Source organism: Hypanus sabinus, unplaced genomic scaffold (genome assembly GCF_030144855.1).
Source record: "Hypanus sabinus isolate sHypSab1 unplaced genomic scaffold, sHypSab1.hap1 scaffold_1277, whole genome shotgun sequence".
Taxonomy (NCBI): Eukaryota; Metazoa; Chordata; class Chondrichthyes; order Myliobatiformes; family Dasyatidae; genus Hypanus; species Hypanus sabinus.
This window is the reverse complement of record NW_026779343.1, coordinates 67,718-82,430: the sequence shown is the minus strand read 5'-3', so window position 1 is coordinate 82,430 and position 14,713 is coordinate 67,718. Positions and strand designations below refer to the sequence as shown.

Genomic DNA, 14,713 nt, shown 5'->3' with positions numbered 1-14,713 from the left:
GGACGAGCGCACGGACCTTGGGAAGACAGTGGGCATGGATTATCTGGGGGGAGGAGAGGGGTGGGGGGGAGAGGGTGAGCGGGGGTGACCGGCCCGGAGTGGCGGGGACACGGAACGAACGGAACCGCCCACTTACCCGCCAGGACGAGCGCACGGACCTTGGGAAGACAGTGGGCATGGATTATCTGGGGGGAGGAGAGGGGTGGGGGGGAGAGGGTGAGCGGGGGTGACCGGCCCGGAGTGGCGGGGACACGGAACGAATGGAACCCGCCCCCTTACCCGCCAGGACGAGCGCACGGAGCTTGGGAAGACAGTGGGCATGGATTATCTGGGGGGAGGAGAGGGGTGGGGGGGAGAGGGTGAGCGGGGGTGACCGGCCCGGAGTGGCGGGGACACGGAACGAACGGAACCCGCCCCCTTACCCGCCAGGACGAGCGCCCGGAGCTTGGGAAGACAGTGGGCATGGATTATCTGGGGGGAGGAGAGGGGTGGGGGGGAGAGGGTGAGCGGGGGTGACCGGCCCGGAGTGGCGGGGACACGGAACGAACGGAACCCGCCCCCTTACCCGCCAGGACGAGCGCCCGGAGCTTGGGAAGACAGTGGGCATGGATTATCTGGGGGGAGGAGAGGGGTGGGGGGGAGAGGGTGAGCGGGGGTGACCGGCCCGGAGTGGCGGGGACCCGGAACGAACGGAACCCGCCCCCTTACCCGCCAGGACGAGCGCACGGACCTTGGGAAGACAGTGGGCATGGATTATCTGGGGGGAGGAGAGGGGTGGGGGGGAGAGGGTGAGCGGGGGTGACCGGCCCGGAGTGGCGGGGACCCGGAACGAACGGAACCCGCCCCCTTACCCGCCAGGACGAGCGCACGGACCTTGGGAAGACAGTGGGCATGGATTATCTGGGGGGAGGAGAGGGGTGGGGGGGAGAGGGTGAGCGGGGGTGACCGGCCCGGAGTGGCGGGGACACGGTACGAACGGAACCGCCCACTTACCCGCCAGGACGAGCGCACGGACCTTGGGAAGACAGTGGGCATGGATTATCTGGGGGGAGGAGAGGGGTGGGGGGGAGAGGGTGAGCGGGGGTGACCGGCCCGGAGTGGCGGGGACACGGAACGAACGGAACCGCCCACTTACCCGCCAGGACGAGCGCACGGACCTTGGGAAGACAGTGGGCATGGATTATCTGGGGGGAGGAGAGTGGTGGGGGGGAGAGGGTGAGCGGGGGTGACCGGCCCGGAGTGTCGGGGACACGGAACGAACGGAACCCGCCCCCTTACCCGCCAGGACGAGCGCACGGACCTTGGGAAGACAGTGGGCATGGATTATCTGGGGGGAGGAGAGGGGTGGGGGGGAGAGGGTGAGCGGGGGTGACCGGCCCGGAGTGTCGGGGACACGGAACGAACGGAACCCGCCCCCTTACCCGCCAGGACGAGCGCACGGACCTTGGGAAGACAGTGGGCATGGATTATCTGGGGGGAGGAGAGGGGTGGGGGGGAGAGGGTGAGCGGGGGTGACCGGCCCGGAGTGTCGGGGACACGGAACGAACGGAACCCGCCCCCTTACCCGCCAGGACGAGCGCCCGGAGCTTGGGAAGACAGTGGGCATGGATTATCTGGGGGGAGGAGAGGGGTGGGGGGGAGAGGGTGAGCGGGGGTGACCGGCCCGGAGTGTCGGGGACACGGAACGAACGGAACCCGCCCCCTTACCCGCCAGGACGAGCGCACGGACCTTGGGAAGACAGTGGGCATGGATTATCTGGGGGGAGGAGAGGGGTGGGGGGGAGAGGGTGAGCGGGGGTGACCGGCCCGGAGTGGCGGGGACACGGAACGAACGGAACCGCCCACTTACCCGCCAGGACGAGCGCACGGACCTTGGGAAGACAGTGGGCATGGATTATCTGGGGGGAGGAGAGGGGTGGGGGGGAGAGGGTGAGCGGGGGTGACCGGCCCGGAGTGTCGGGGACACGGAACGAACGGAACCCGCCCCCTTACCCGCCAGGACGAGCGCACGGACCTTGGGAAGACAGTGGGCATGGATTATCTGGGGGGAGGAGAGGGGTGGGGGGGGGAGAGGGTGAGCGGGGGTGACCGGCCCGGAGTGGCGGGGACACGGAACGAACGGAACCGCCCACTTACCCGCCAGGACGAGCGCCCGGACCTTGGGAAGACAGTGGGCATGGATTATCTGGGGGGAGGAGAGTGCTGGGGGGGAGAGGGTGAGCGGGGGTGACTGGCCCGGAGTGGCGGGGACACGGAACGAACGGAACCCGCCCCCTTACCCGCCAGGACGAGCGCCCGGAGCTTGGGAAGACAGTGGGCATGGATTATCTGGGGGGAGGAGAGGGGTGGGGGGGAGAGGGTGAGCGGGGGTGACCGGCCCGGAGTGTCGGGGACACGGAACGAACGGAACCCGCCCCTTACCCGCCAGGACGAGCGCACGGACCTTGGGAAGACAGTGGGCATGGATTATCTGGGGGGAGGAGAGGGGTGGGGGGGAGAGGGTGAGCGGGGGTGACCGGCCCGGAGTGGCGGGGACACGGAACGAACGGAACCGCCCACTTACCCGCCAGGACGAGCGCACGGACCTTGGGAAGACAGTGGGCATGGATTATCTGGGGGGAGGAGAGGGGTGGGGGGGAGAGGGTGAGCGGGGGTGACCGGCCCGGAGTGTCGGGGACACGGAACGAACGGAACCCGCCCCCTTACCCGCCAGGACGAGCGCACGGACCTTGGGAAGACAGTGGGCATGGATTATCTGGGGGGAGGAGAGGGGTGGGGGGGGAGAGGGTGAGCGGGGGTGACCGGCCCGGAGTGGCGGGGACACGGAACGAACGGAACCGCCCACTTACCCGCCAGGACGAGCGCCCGGACCTTGGGAAGACAGTGGGCATGGATTATCTGGGGGGAGGAGAGGGGTGGGGGGGAGAGGGTGAGCGGGGGTGACTGGCCCGGAGTGGCGGGGACACGGAACGAACGGAACCCGCCCCCTTACCCGCCAGGACGAGCGCCCGGAGCTTGGGAAGACAGTGGGCATGGATTATCTGGGGGGAGGAGAGGGGTGGGGGGGAGAGGGTGAGCGGGGGTGACCGGCCCGGAGTGTCGGGGACACGGAACGAACGGAACCCGCCCCTTACCCGCCAGGACGAGCGCACGGACCTTGGGAAGACAGTGGGCATGGATTATCTGGGGGGAGGAGAGGGGTGGGGGGGAGAGGGTGAGCGGGGGTGACCGGCCCGGAGTGGCGGGGACACGGAACGAACGGAACCGCCCACTTACCCGCCAGGACGAGCGCACGGACCTTGGGAAGACAGTGGGCATGGATTATCTGGGGGGAGGAGAGGGGTGGGGGGGAGAGGGTGAGCGGGGGTGACCGGCCCGGAGTGTCGGGGACACGGAACGAACGGAACCCGCCAGGACGAGCGCCCGGAGCTTGGGAAGACAGTGGGCATGGATTATATGGGGGGAGGAGAGGGGTGGGGGGGAGAGGGTGAGCGGGGGTGACCGGCCCGGAGTGTCGGGGACACGGAACGAACGGAACCCGCCCCCTTACCCGCCAGGACGAGCGCACGGACCTTGGGAAGACAGTTGGCATGGATTATCTGGGGGGAGGAGAGGGGTGGGGGGGAGAGGGTGAGCGGGGGTGACCGGCCCGGAGTGGCGGGGACACGGAACGAACGGAACCGCCCACTTACCCGCCAGGACGAGCGCACGGACCTTGGGAAGACAGTGGGCATGGATTATCTGGGGGGAGGAGAGGGGTGGGGGGGAGAGGGTGAGCGGGGGTGACCGGCCCGGAGTGGCGGGGACACGGAACGAACGGAACCGCCCACTTACCCGCCAGGACGAGCGCACGGACCTTGGGAAGACAGTGGGCATGGATTATCTGGGGGGAGGAGAGGGGTGGGGGGGAGAGGGTGAGCGGGGGTGACTGGCCCGGAGTGGCGGGGACACGGAACGAACGGAACCCGCCCCCTTACCCGCCAGGACGAGCGCCCGGAGCTTGGGAAGACAGTGGGCATGGATTATCTGGGGGGAGGAGAGGGGTGGGGGGGAGAGGGTGAGCGGGGGTGACTGGCCCGGAGTGGCGGGGACACGGAACGAACGGAACCCGCCCCCTTACCCGCCAGGACGAGCGCACGGACCTTGGGAAGACAGTGGGCATGGATTATCTGGGGGGAGGAGAGGGGTGGGGGGGAGAGGGTGAGCGGGGGTGACCGGCCCGGAGTGTCGGGGACACGGAACGAACGGAACCCGCCCCCTTACCCGCCAGGACGAGCGCCCGGAGCTTGGGAAGACAGTGGGCATGGATTATCTGGGGGGAGGAGAGGGGTGGGGGGGAGAGGGTGAGCGGGGGTGACCGGCCCGGAGTGTCGGGGACACGGAACGAACGGAACCCGCCCCCTTACCCGCCAGGACGAGCGCACGGACCTTGGGAAGACAGTGGGCATGGATTATCTGGGGGGAGGAGAGGGGTGGGGGGGAGAGGGTGAGCGGGGGTGACCGGCCCGGAGTGGCGGGGACACGGAACGAACGGAACCGCCCACTTACCCGCCAGGACGAGCGCACGGACCTTGGGAAGACAGTGGGCATGGATTATCTGGGGGGAGGAGAGGGGTGGGGGGGAGAGGGTGAGCGGGGGTGACCGGCCCGGAGTGTCGGGGACACGGAACGAACGGAACCCGCCCCCTTACCCGCCAGGACGAGCGCACGGACCTTGGGAAGACAGTGGGCATGGATTATCTGGGGGGAGGAGAGGGGTGGGGGGGGAGAGGGTGAGCGGGGGTGACCGGCCCGGAGTGGCGGGGACACGGAACGAACGGAACCGCCCACTTACCCGCCAGGACGAGCGCCCGGACCTTGGGAAGACAGTGGGCATGGATTATCTGGGGGGAGGAGAGGGGTGGGGGGGAGAGGGTGAGCGGGGGTGACTGGCCCGGAGTGGCGGGGACACGGAACGAACGGAACCCGCCCCCTTACCCGCCAGGACGAGCGCCCGGAGCTTGGGAAGACAGTGGGCATGGATTATCTGGGGGGAGGAGAGGGGTGGGGGGGAGAGGGTGAGCGGGGGTGACCGGCCCGGAGTGTCGGGGACACGGAACGAACGGAACCCGCCCCTTACCCGCCAGGACGAGCGCACGGACCTTGGGAAGACAGTGGGCATGGATTATCTGGGGGGAGGAGAGGGGTGGGGGGGAGAGGGTGAGCGGGGGTGACCGGCCCGGAGTGGCGGGGACACGGAACGAACGGAACCGCCCACTTACCCGCCAGGACGAGCGCACGGACCTTGGGAAGACAGTGGGCATGGATTAACTGGGGGGAGGAGAGGGGTGGGGGGGAGAGGGTGAGCGGGGGTGACCAGCCCGGAGTGTCGGGGACACGGAACGAACGGAACCCGCCAGGACGAGCGCCCGGAGCTTGGGAAGACAGTGGGCATGGATTATATGGGGGGAGGAGAGGGGTGGGGGGGGAGAGGGTGAGCGGGGGTGACCGGCCCGGAGTGTCGGGGACACGGAACGAACGGAACCCGCCCCCTTACCCGCCAGGACGAGCGCACGGACCTTGGGAAGACAGTTGGCATGGATTATCTGGGGGGAGGAGAGGGGTGGGGGGGAGAGGGTGAGCGGGGGTGACCGGCCCGGAGTGGCGGGGACACGGAACGAACGGAACCGCCCACTTACCCGCCAGGACGAGCGCACGGACCTTGGGAAGACAGTGGGCATGGATTATCTGGGGGGAGGAGAGGGGTGGGGGGGAGAGGGTGAGCGGGGGTGACCGGCACGGAGTGGCGGGGACACGGAACGAACGGAACCGCCCACTTACCCGCCAGGACGAGCGCACGGACCTTGGGAAGACAGTGGGCATGGATTATCTGGGGGGAGGAGAGGGGTGGGGGGGAGAGGGTGAGCGGGGGTGACTGGCCCGGAGTGGCGGGGACACGGAACGAACGGAACCCGCCCCCTTACCCGCCAGGACGAGCGCCCGGAGCTTGGGAAGACAGTGGGCATGGATTATCTGGGGGGAGGAGAGGGGTGGGGGGGAGAGGGTGAGCGGGGGTGACTGGCCCGGAGTGGCGGGGACACGGAACGAATGGAACCCGCCCCCTTGCCCGCCAGGACGAGCGCACGGACCTTGGGAAGACAGTGGGCATGGATTATCTGGGGGGAGGAGAGGGGTGGGGGGGAGAGGGTGAGCGTGGGTGACCGGCCCGGAGTGGCGGGGACACGGAACGAACGGAACCCGCCCCCTTACCCGCCAGGACGAGCGCACGGACCTTGGGAAGACAGTGGGCATGGATTATCTGGGGGGAGGAGAGGGGTGGGGGGGAGAGGGTGAGCGGGGGTGACCGGCCCGGAGTGGCGGGGACACGGAACGAACGGAACCCGCCCCCTTACCCGCCAGGACGAGCGCACGGACCTTGGGAAGACAGTGGGCATGGATTATCTGGGGGGAGGAGAGTGGTGGGGGGGAGAGGGTGAGCGGGGGTGACCGGCCCGGAGTGGCGGGGACACGGAACGAACGGAACCGCCCACTTACCCGCCAGGACGAGCGCACGGACCTTGGGAAGACAGTGGGCATGGATTATCTGGGGGGAGGAGAGGGGTGGGGGGGAGAGGGTGAGCGGGGGTGACTGGCCCGGAGTGGCGGGGACACGGAACGAATGGAACCCGCCCCCTTGCCCGCCAGGACGAGCGCACGGACCTTGGGAAGACAGTGGGCATGGATTATCTGGGGGGAGGAGAGGGGTGGGGGGGAGAGGGTGAGCGTGGGTGACCGGCCCGGAGTGGCGGGGACACGGAACGAACGGAACCCGCCCCCTTACCCGCCAGGACGAGCGCACGGACCTTGGGAAGACAGTGGGCATGGATTATCTGGGGGGAGGAGAGGGGTGGGGGGGAGAGGGTGAGCGGGGGTGACCGGCCCGGAGTGGCGGGGACACGGAACGAACGGAACCCGCCCCCTTACCCGCCAGGACGAGCGCACGGACCTTGGGAAGACAGTGGGCATGGATTATCTGGGGGGAGGAGAGGGGTGGAGGGGAGAGGGTGAGCGGGGGTGACCGGCCCGGAGTGGCGGGGACACGGAACGAACGGAACCCGCCCCCTTACCCGCCAGGACGAGCGCACGGAGCTTGGGAAGACAGTGGGCATGGATTATCTGGGGGGTGGAGAGGGGTGGGGGGGAGAGGGTGAGCGGGGGTGACCGGCCCGGAGTGGCGGGGACACGGAATGGAACCCGCCCCCTTACCCGCCAGGACGAGCGCCCGGACCTTGGGAAGACAGTGGGCATGGATTATCTGGGGGGAGGAGAGGGGTGGGGGGGAGAGGGTGAGCGGGGGTGACCGGCCCGGAGTGGCGGGGACACGGAACGAACGGAACCCGCCCCCTTACCCGCCAGGACGAGCGCCCGGAGCTTGGGAAGACAGTGGGCATGGATTATCTGGGGGGAGGAGAGGGGTGGGGGGGAGAGGGTGAGCGGGGGTGACCGGCCCGGAGTGGCGGGGACACGGAACGAACGGAACCCGCCCCCTTACCCGCCAGGACGAGCGCACGGACCTTGGGAAGACAGTGGGCATGGATTATCTGGGGGGAGGAGAGGGGTGGGGGGGAGAGGGTGAGCGGGGGTGACCGGCCCGGAGTGGCGGGGACACGGAACGAACGGAACCCGCCCCCTTACCCGCCAGGACGAGCGCCCGGAGCTTGGGAAGACAGTGGGCATGGATTATCTGGGGGGAGGAGAGGGGTGGGGGGGAGAGGGTGAGCGGGGGTGACCGGCCCGGAGTGGCGGGGACACGGAACGAACGGAACCCGCCCCCTTACCCGCCAGGACGAGCGCACGGACCTTGGGAAGACAGTGGGCATGGATTATCTGGGGGGAGGAGAGGGGTGGGGGGGGGAGAGGGTGAGCGGGGGTGACCGGTCCGGAGTGGCGGGGACACGGAACGAACGGAACCCGCCCCCTTACCCGCCAGGACGAGCGCCCGGAGCTTGGGAAGACAGTGGAGCCGCTTCGTCTGCTGGATATCGATTATCTGGTTAGCCCTGGGGGCGGAGATCGGTGGGTGGGAGAGGGAGGGTGGAAAGGGGTAAGGGTGAGCAGGGGAGGGGTTAGACGGGGAGAAGGGGAAGAGATGCAGTGGGGGTAGAGACGGGGGAAGATGGAGGAGGGGAGAGGAAAGGGGAGAGGTAGAGACAGGGATGGGGATGGGGACAGGGGAAGGGAGAGATGGGGAGGGGAAGAGATGGGGAGGGGAAGAGATGGGGGAGGGGTTAGAGACGGGCAGGGTGAGAGAAGGGGTAAAAATGAGGAGGGGAGAGGAAAGGGGAGAGGTAGAGAGGGATGGGGATGGGGACGGGAGAGGAGAGATGGGGAGGGGAAGAGATGGGGAGGAGCAGAGATGGGGTTGGTTAGAAAACGGAGATGAGGGAGGGGAGAAGGGGGAATGATTGCGGGGGGGAGAGAGGGGGTCAGAGGGGTTCATGGTGGCAAAGAGACCAAGAGGAAGACAGGCAGAGGAGAGTTTGCTCCTCTCCAACTCTCCCTACTTCCCTCTGCCTCACGGTCTGGTCCCCAACACCGCCCCCTCCCACTCTCTTCTCCTGTCTGCGTCTCTCACCCTCTCTCTTCTCCCTCCTCCCTCCAACATCCAGCCTTTCCCTGCTCTCCTGTCCGTCTCTCTCTCCCGTCTCCCTCACTTTAACTCATTCGCCCTCATTCCTCCGTCTCTGTCGCAGCCCCGCCTTCCATCTCACCCGCCTCCCTCACGCAAAATCACTCATTCTCCCGCCTCTGCCTCTCTTTTCACCCTCTCGATTTCACACCAACCCTCCCTCAAACGGCTCCTTTCCTCATCTCCCTCATCGCCTCTCCTTCTCCCTCCATCTCGTCGCCCCTCACAATTTCTTCCCTCATCGCCTCTCACATTCTGCTTGTCTTGAGCCTTCCCGCTGGCCCCACCCTCCCTCAGCACCTCCCCGCTCCCCCCACCTCTCACTCCCTCACCCTCACTCAGCACCTCCCCGCTCCACCCACCTCTCACTCCCTCACCCGCCCGGCACCACTACCTGAGATTGAGGTACTGCAGCGAACCCATCCTCACCGAAAAACCGTCCAGCTTCTCAATCTGGTTCTCCCTCAGGTGCAGGGTCTGCAGAGAGACGAGCAATTCCAGGCCTTCCAGACTGAAAATCTGGTTAGCAGCCTGTGGACAGACCATCCTGTCACACACTCCAGGAGTCAGACACAGAGTGAATCTCCCTCCACACCGTCCCATCACACACTCCCGGGGTCAGACACAGAGTGAATCTCACTCCTCACCGTCCCATCACACACTCCCGCGGTCAGACACAGAGTGAATCTCCCTCCACTCCGTCCCATCACACAATCCCGGGGTCAGACACAGAGTGAATCTCTCCCCACACCTTCCCATCACACACTCCCATGGTCAGACACAGAGTGAATCTCCCTCCACACCGTCCCATCACACACTCCCGGGGTCGGACAGTGATTGAATCTCCCTCCACACCGTCCCATCACACACTCCCGGGGTCAGATACAGAGTGAATCTCTCTCCACAGCGTCCCATCACACACTCCCGGGGTCAGACACAGAGTGAATCTCCCTCCACACCGTCCCATCACACACTCCCAGGGTCAGATACAGAGTGAATCTCTCTCCACACCGTCCCATCACACACTCCGGGGGTCAGACACAGAGTGAATCTCCCTCCACACCGTCCCATCACACACTCCCGGGATCAGACACAGAGTGAATCTCCCTCCACACCGTCCCATCACACACTCCCGGGATCAGACACAGAGTGAATCTCCCTCCACACCGTCCCATCACACACTCCCAGGGTCAGACACAGAGTGAATCTCCCTCCCCACCGTCCCATCACACACTCCCGGGGTCAGACACAGAGTGAATCTCCCTCCACACCGTCCCCTCACACACTCCCGGGGTCAGACACAGAGTGAATCTCCCTCCACACCGTCCCATCACACACTCCCGGGGTCGGACAGTGATTGAATCTCCCTCCACACCGTCCCATCACACACTCCCGGGGTCAGATACAGAGTGAATCTCTCTCCACAGCGTCCCATCACACACTCCCGGGGTCAGACACAGAGTGAATCTCCCTCCACACCGTCCCATCACACACTCCCAGGGTCAGATACAGAGTGAATCTCTCTCCACACCGTCCCATCACACACTCCGGGGGTCAGACACAGAGTGAATCTCCCTCCACACCGTCCCATCACACACTCCCGGGATCAGACACAGAGTGAATCTCCCTCCACACCGTCCCATCACACACTCCCGGGATCAGACACAGAGTGAATCTCCCTCCACACCGTCCCATCACACACTCCCAGGGTCAGTTACAGAGTGAATCTCTCTCCACACCGTCCCATCACACACTCCGGGGGTCAGACAGAGAGTGAATCTCCCTCCACACTGTCCCATCACACACTCCCGGGATCAGACACAGAGTGAATCTCTCTCCACACTGTCCCATCACACACTCCCGGGATCAGACACAGAGTGAATCTCCCTCCACACCATCCCATCACACACTCCCGGGATCAGACACAGAGTGAATCTCTCTCCACACTGTCCCATCACACACTCCCGGGATCAGACACAGAGTGAATCTCCCTCAACACCGTCTGAGGGGGTCAGGGAGAGAGGAGAAAGTTTGTTACTCTGTATTTTGCTCTTTGGGATTTCAACTGGCAGGGCAGTAGTTGTAGCAAGCTGTGATGCTGTGTTTCTGTAGAGCATTGGTAAGGGTCGCTGGGGTGGGGATTGAAGAATTTGTTTCGCTTCGCAAGGTTAACTTTTGTGACTAGGGTGTCCACCTTAGTGAGACAGGACGGGTCCACCTCCGTCCTCGGGCCCTCAGCTGTGGGAAATCTCCTGGATATTACCAGCCCTTCGGCCCACAATGTTATGCGACCTCCAGAGAGTGTCTTGAATTTTCCTAGCGCATTGCCCTCTATTTTTCTAACCATCTCCCTGTCTAAGAGGCTGTTAAAAGACCCTATTGTATCCGCCTCCTACACCATCACCGGCAGCCCGTTCCACACACTCACCACTCTCTGAGTGAAAAACTGACCCCTGACATCTCCTCTGTACCTACTCCCCAACACCTCAAACCCGTGTCCTCTTGTGGCAACCGTTTCAGCCCCGGGGAAAAGCCTCTGACTATCCACACGATCAAGGCCTCTCATCATCTTGTACACCTCTGTCAGGTCACCTCTCATCCTCCGTCACTCCGAGGGGAAAAGGCCGAGTTCACTCAACCTATTCTCATAAGGCATGCTCCCCAATCCAGGCAACATCCTTGTAAATCTCCTCTGCACCCTTTCTATGGATTCCACGTCCTTCCTGTAGTGAGGCGACCGGAACTGAGCACAGTACTCCAAGTGGGGTCTGACCAGGGTCCGATAGAGCTGCAACATTACCTCTCGGCTCCTAAACTCAATCCCACGATTGATGAAGGCCAATACACCGTACGCCTTCTTAACCACAGAGTCAACCTGCACAGCTGCTTTGAGTCTCCTGTGGACTCGGACTCGGACCCCAATCTGATCCTCCACAATGCCCAGAGTCTCACCATTAATACTATATTCTGCCATCAGATTTGACCGACCAAAATGAACCACCTCACACTTATCTGGGTTGAACTCCATCTGCCACAGAATGTTGGAACGAGTGCAGAGGAGCTGATCAAAGCCTACGGTTCTCCGGGACGCAGGCGGCCGTTTCACTTTCTGGTCCGGCAATTCGGATAAAAGGAGAGAAAAGGGGAGGACGGCATGGGAGGGGAGGGCCGGACCGGGGGAGCTGACAGGATCTCACCAGGTAGAGGTGCCGCAGGTGAGGCAGGCAGATCCCGAGGGTTGACTCCAGGTGGTTTGCCCGCAGCTCCAGGGTGTGCAGAAAGGTGAGTTTCAGAGGGTCGAAGCCCGATACAGCTCGGATCTGGTTATCTATCAGAGAGGGCAGAGCGGGAGAGGAGAGAGAGGGCGAGGAAGAGAGGTCAATGGATTGTTAATTAGGGAGAGGCACCAGCAGTTCCGAAATCTGCAGAGACCCAGACACACAGTCAGCCTCACAGAGTGAATCTCCCTCCACACCGTCCCATCACACACTGCCGGGGTCAGACAGAGAGTGAATCTCCCTCCACACCGTCCCATCACACACTGCCGGGGTCAGACACAGAGTGAATCTCCCTCCACACCGTCCCATCACACACTCCCGGGGTCAGACACAGAGTGAATCTCCCTCCACACCGTCCCATCACACACTCCCGGGGTCAGACAGAGTGAATCTCCCTCCACACCGTCCCATCACACACTCCCAGGGTCAGACACAGAGTGAATCTCCCTCCTCACAGTCCCATCACACACTCCCGGGGTCAGACACAGAGTGAATCTCCCTCCACACCGTCCCATCACACACTGCCGGGGTCAGACAGAGAGTGAATCTCCCTCCACACCGTCCCATCACACACTGCCGGGGTCAGACAGAGAGTGAATCTCCCTCCACACCGTCCCATCACACACTCCCTGGGTCAGACACAGAGTGAATCTCCCTCCCCACCGTCCCATCACACACTCCCAGGGTCAGACACAGAGTGAATCTCCCTCCCCACCGTCCCATCACACACTCCCGGGGTCAGACACAGAGTGAATCTCCCTCCACACCGTCCCCTCACACACTCCCGGGGTCAGACACAGAGTGAATCTCCCTCCACACCGTCCCATCACACACTCCCGGGGTCAGACACAGAGTGGAGCTGTTCTGATTGCGCTGGGAGAAATCGGGGAAAAACTACTTTATGAAGGTCTTGAATGGCTTGGAAATTGGTTTCCAACGTCCCTTGAACTTCTAAGTGAGCGGCTGGTTTAGAGTGGAAGCTTCGTTTGGAGTTTTTCTGCCAGTTTGGACGGGGTTCGTATACGGCTTCGAACTGCGTAGCACTCTGCTGTGGCGGCTGGCAACTCGCCGTGAAGCAGTTTCGCTCCCAAAACCGGAGGCAAACGACGTTGTTTGTCCCCACTGACATCGGGGCGACCTCCTTCCATCTCTATCGTCGGGATTCTCGTTCGGTGTTGGAGCCGAACCGTCGTTTGGGACGTCTCGACCTCTCACGGCCTGGAAGTTTCTACAGGACTAACGGAGCCTTTCCTGGCGTTGGAATTTCTGGCACGGAGCCAGCAAGGTACCGTCGAGTACAAACTTTTCCCGCCAGTTACTCAACTCACTCCGAGACTTTATAACCAGCACCACCGTATCATTCTCGGTTCGGACACACAAGTAACATGCCGGACCAGTCTGCGGGGAGTCGCAGGCCTGCGGGGAGTTATGCAAAGGCGGCTGCCTCTCCGGCCTCGGACAACGCCCTGTTTCGGACGGTGAAAGTTGAACGCGGGGTGCAATGTATTTTGCGAACTGGAACTACCCTGGAAAAGTGCGCGGAGGCCATGGAGGACTTGTTGGGGAGAGATGGTGTTTTGGCCGCTGAGAAGGAGTTCGGGAAGGCGGTGTTTTACCTGAGGAATGATGAGTTGGTGCATCGGGCCCTCAGTAGAGGGATCACGGTGGAGAACATCTTTTTACAGATGGAGCTAGTGACAGCTCCCACACAACGCATCGTCCTCGGTCACGTACAGCCTTTCATCCCCAACGAGGACCTGCTTCCCGCACTGGCCCGCTTGGGGCAAGTACGGTCAGAGATAACTGCCATCAGGCACAAATTCAGGAGGCGCACCCTCCGGACCGTAATCTCTTTCCGGCGACAGGTATTCATGAAACTGGAAAGGGAGGACGAAGTTGAGGGCCGGTTTACTGTCCGGCACGGGGGGGTGGATTATCAGGTGTATTGGAGCTCTGAGCGCCCACGGTGCCATGCGTGCGGGGAGGTGGGGCACTTTCGGAGGGACTGTCCTAGCACCCGAAAACCCAGAGAGTCCACTTCGGGAACCAGTGCCCCAGCTACCTCTGCCCCTGATCCCATCCCTGCTCCAACACCTGTGCCGACCCCTGCTCCTGCCCCTGACCCTGTCTCTAACCCTGCCCCTATTCCTACGTCTGCTCCTACCCCTGTGGTTCAGGCGGGTGATCCTGGGGCTACGTGTGGGGAGGTTCAGGCGAGGGACGGGGTGGAGTCCGGGCGGGGCAAGAAAGCGAGGAAGAAGTCGAAACACGTGAACAAGTCGGCCCCCGAGACCGCAGAGCTCACGCCCATTTGCCCTGAGGTGGAGAGGGAGACTCGGGGAAGCGTACGGTTGGACGGGGCGATAGGAGCGGAGAGTACCGCGCTGTCGGTGAATTCCGCACCTGTGTGCTCCTCCGGCTTGAAGAGGAGATGGGATTGTTCCCCCAAGAGAGCAGAGAATGCAGATGAGGGGGAGTCCCAGAAAGGGGTGGGGATCCAGGTGGGAGTTGTGTCTAACCCTGAATCCCCAGATGTCGACACCAGTCCTGGGGTGGGTGGTGTGGTTATGCATGAAGCTAGTGCTGGGCCTGTTTGCACGCCTAAAACAGACCTGGAGCCCTCCACCCAGGACTTAGCAGTCAGCGCCTCCCTGGAGGGAAATGTATTAAATAGTACAAGTGGAGAGGAGACCAGGCTCTCTCACAGTCAGCATCAGGCTGCCAGTGAATCCATTGGGCCAGAGCTGCTGGGGTCCCCTTCATGCCT

At 63.8% G+C, this 14,713-nt stretch overlaps 1 protein-coding gene across 2 annotated transcripts in view; it reads right to left on the bottom strand.

Annotated features, from left to right (window-relative positions):
- Positions 1-14,713, bottom strand: part of LOC132386726 (leucine-rich repeat-containing protein 23-like) — a 35,309-nt gene that overhangs the window by 1,739 nt on the left and 18,857 nt on the right. The window contains exons 5-7 of one of the 2 annotated variants that reach the window (XM_059959075.1): positions 11,866-11,996; positions 9,063-9,199; positions 7,963-8,039 (exon numbers count right to left, since the gene is read on the bottom strand). In XM_059959075.1, the coding sequence (XP_059815058.1) occupies positions 7,963-8,039; positions 9,063-9,199; positions 11,866-11,996 (345 nt within the window). The remainder of the gene's footprint in view (positions 1-7,962; positions 8,040-9,062; positions 9,200-11,865; positions 11,997-14,713) is intronic. The other variant, XM_059959076.1, reaches the window with a different exon arrangement.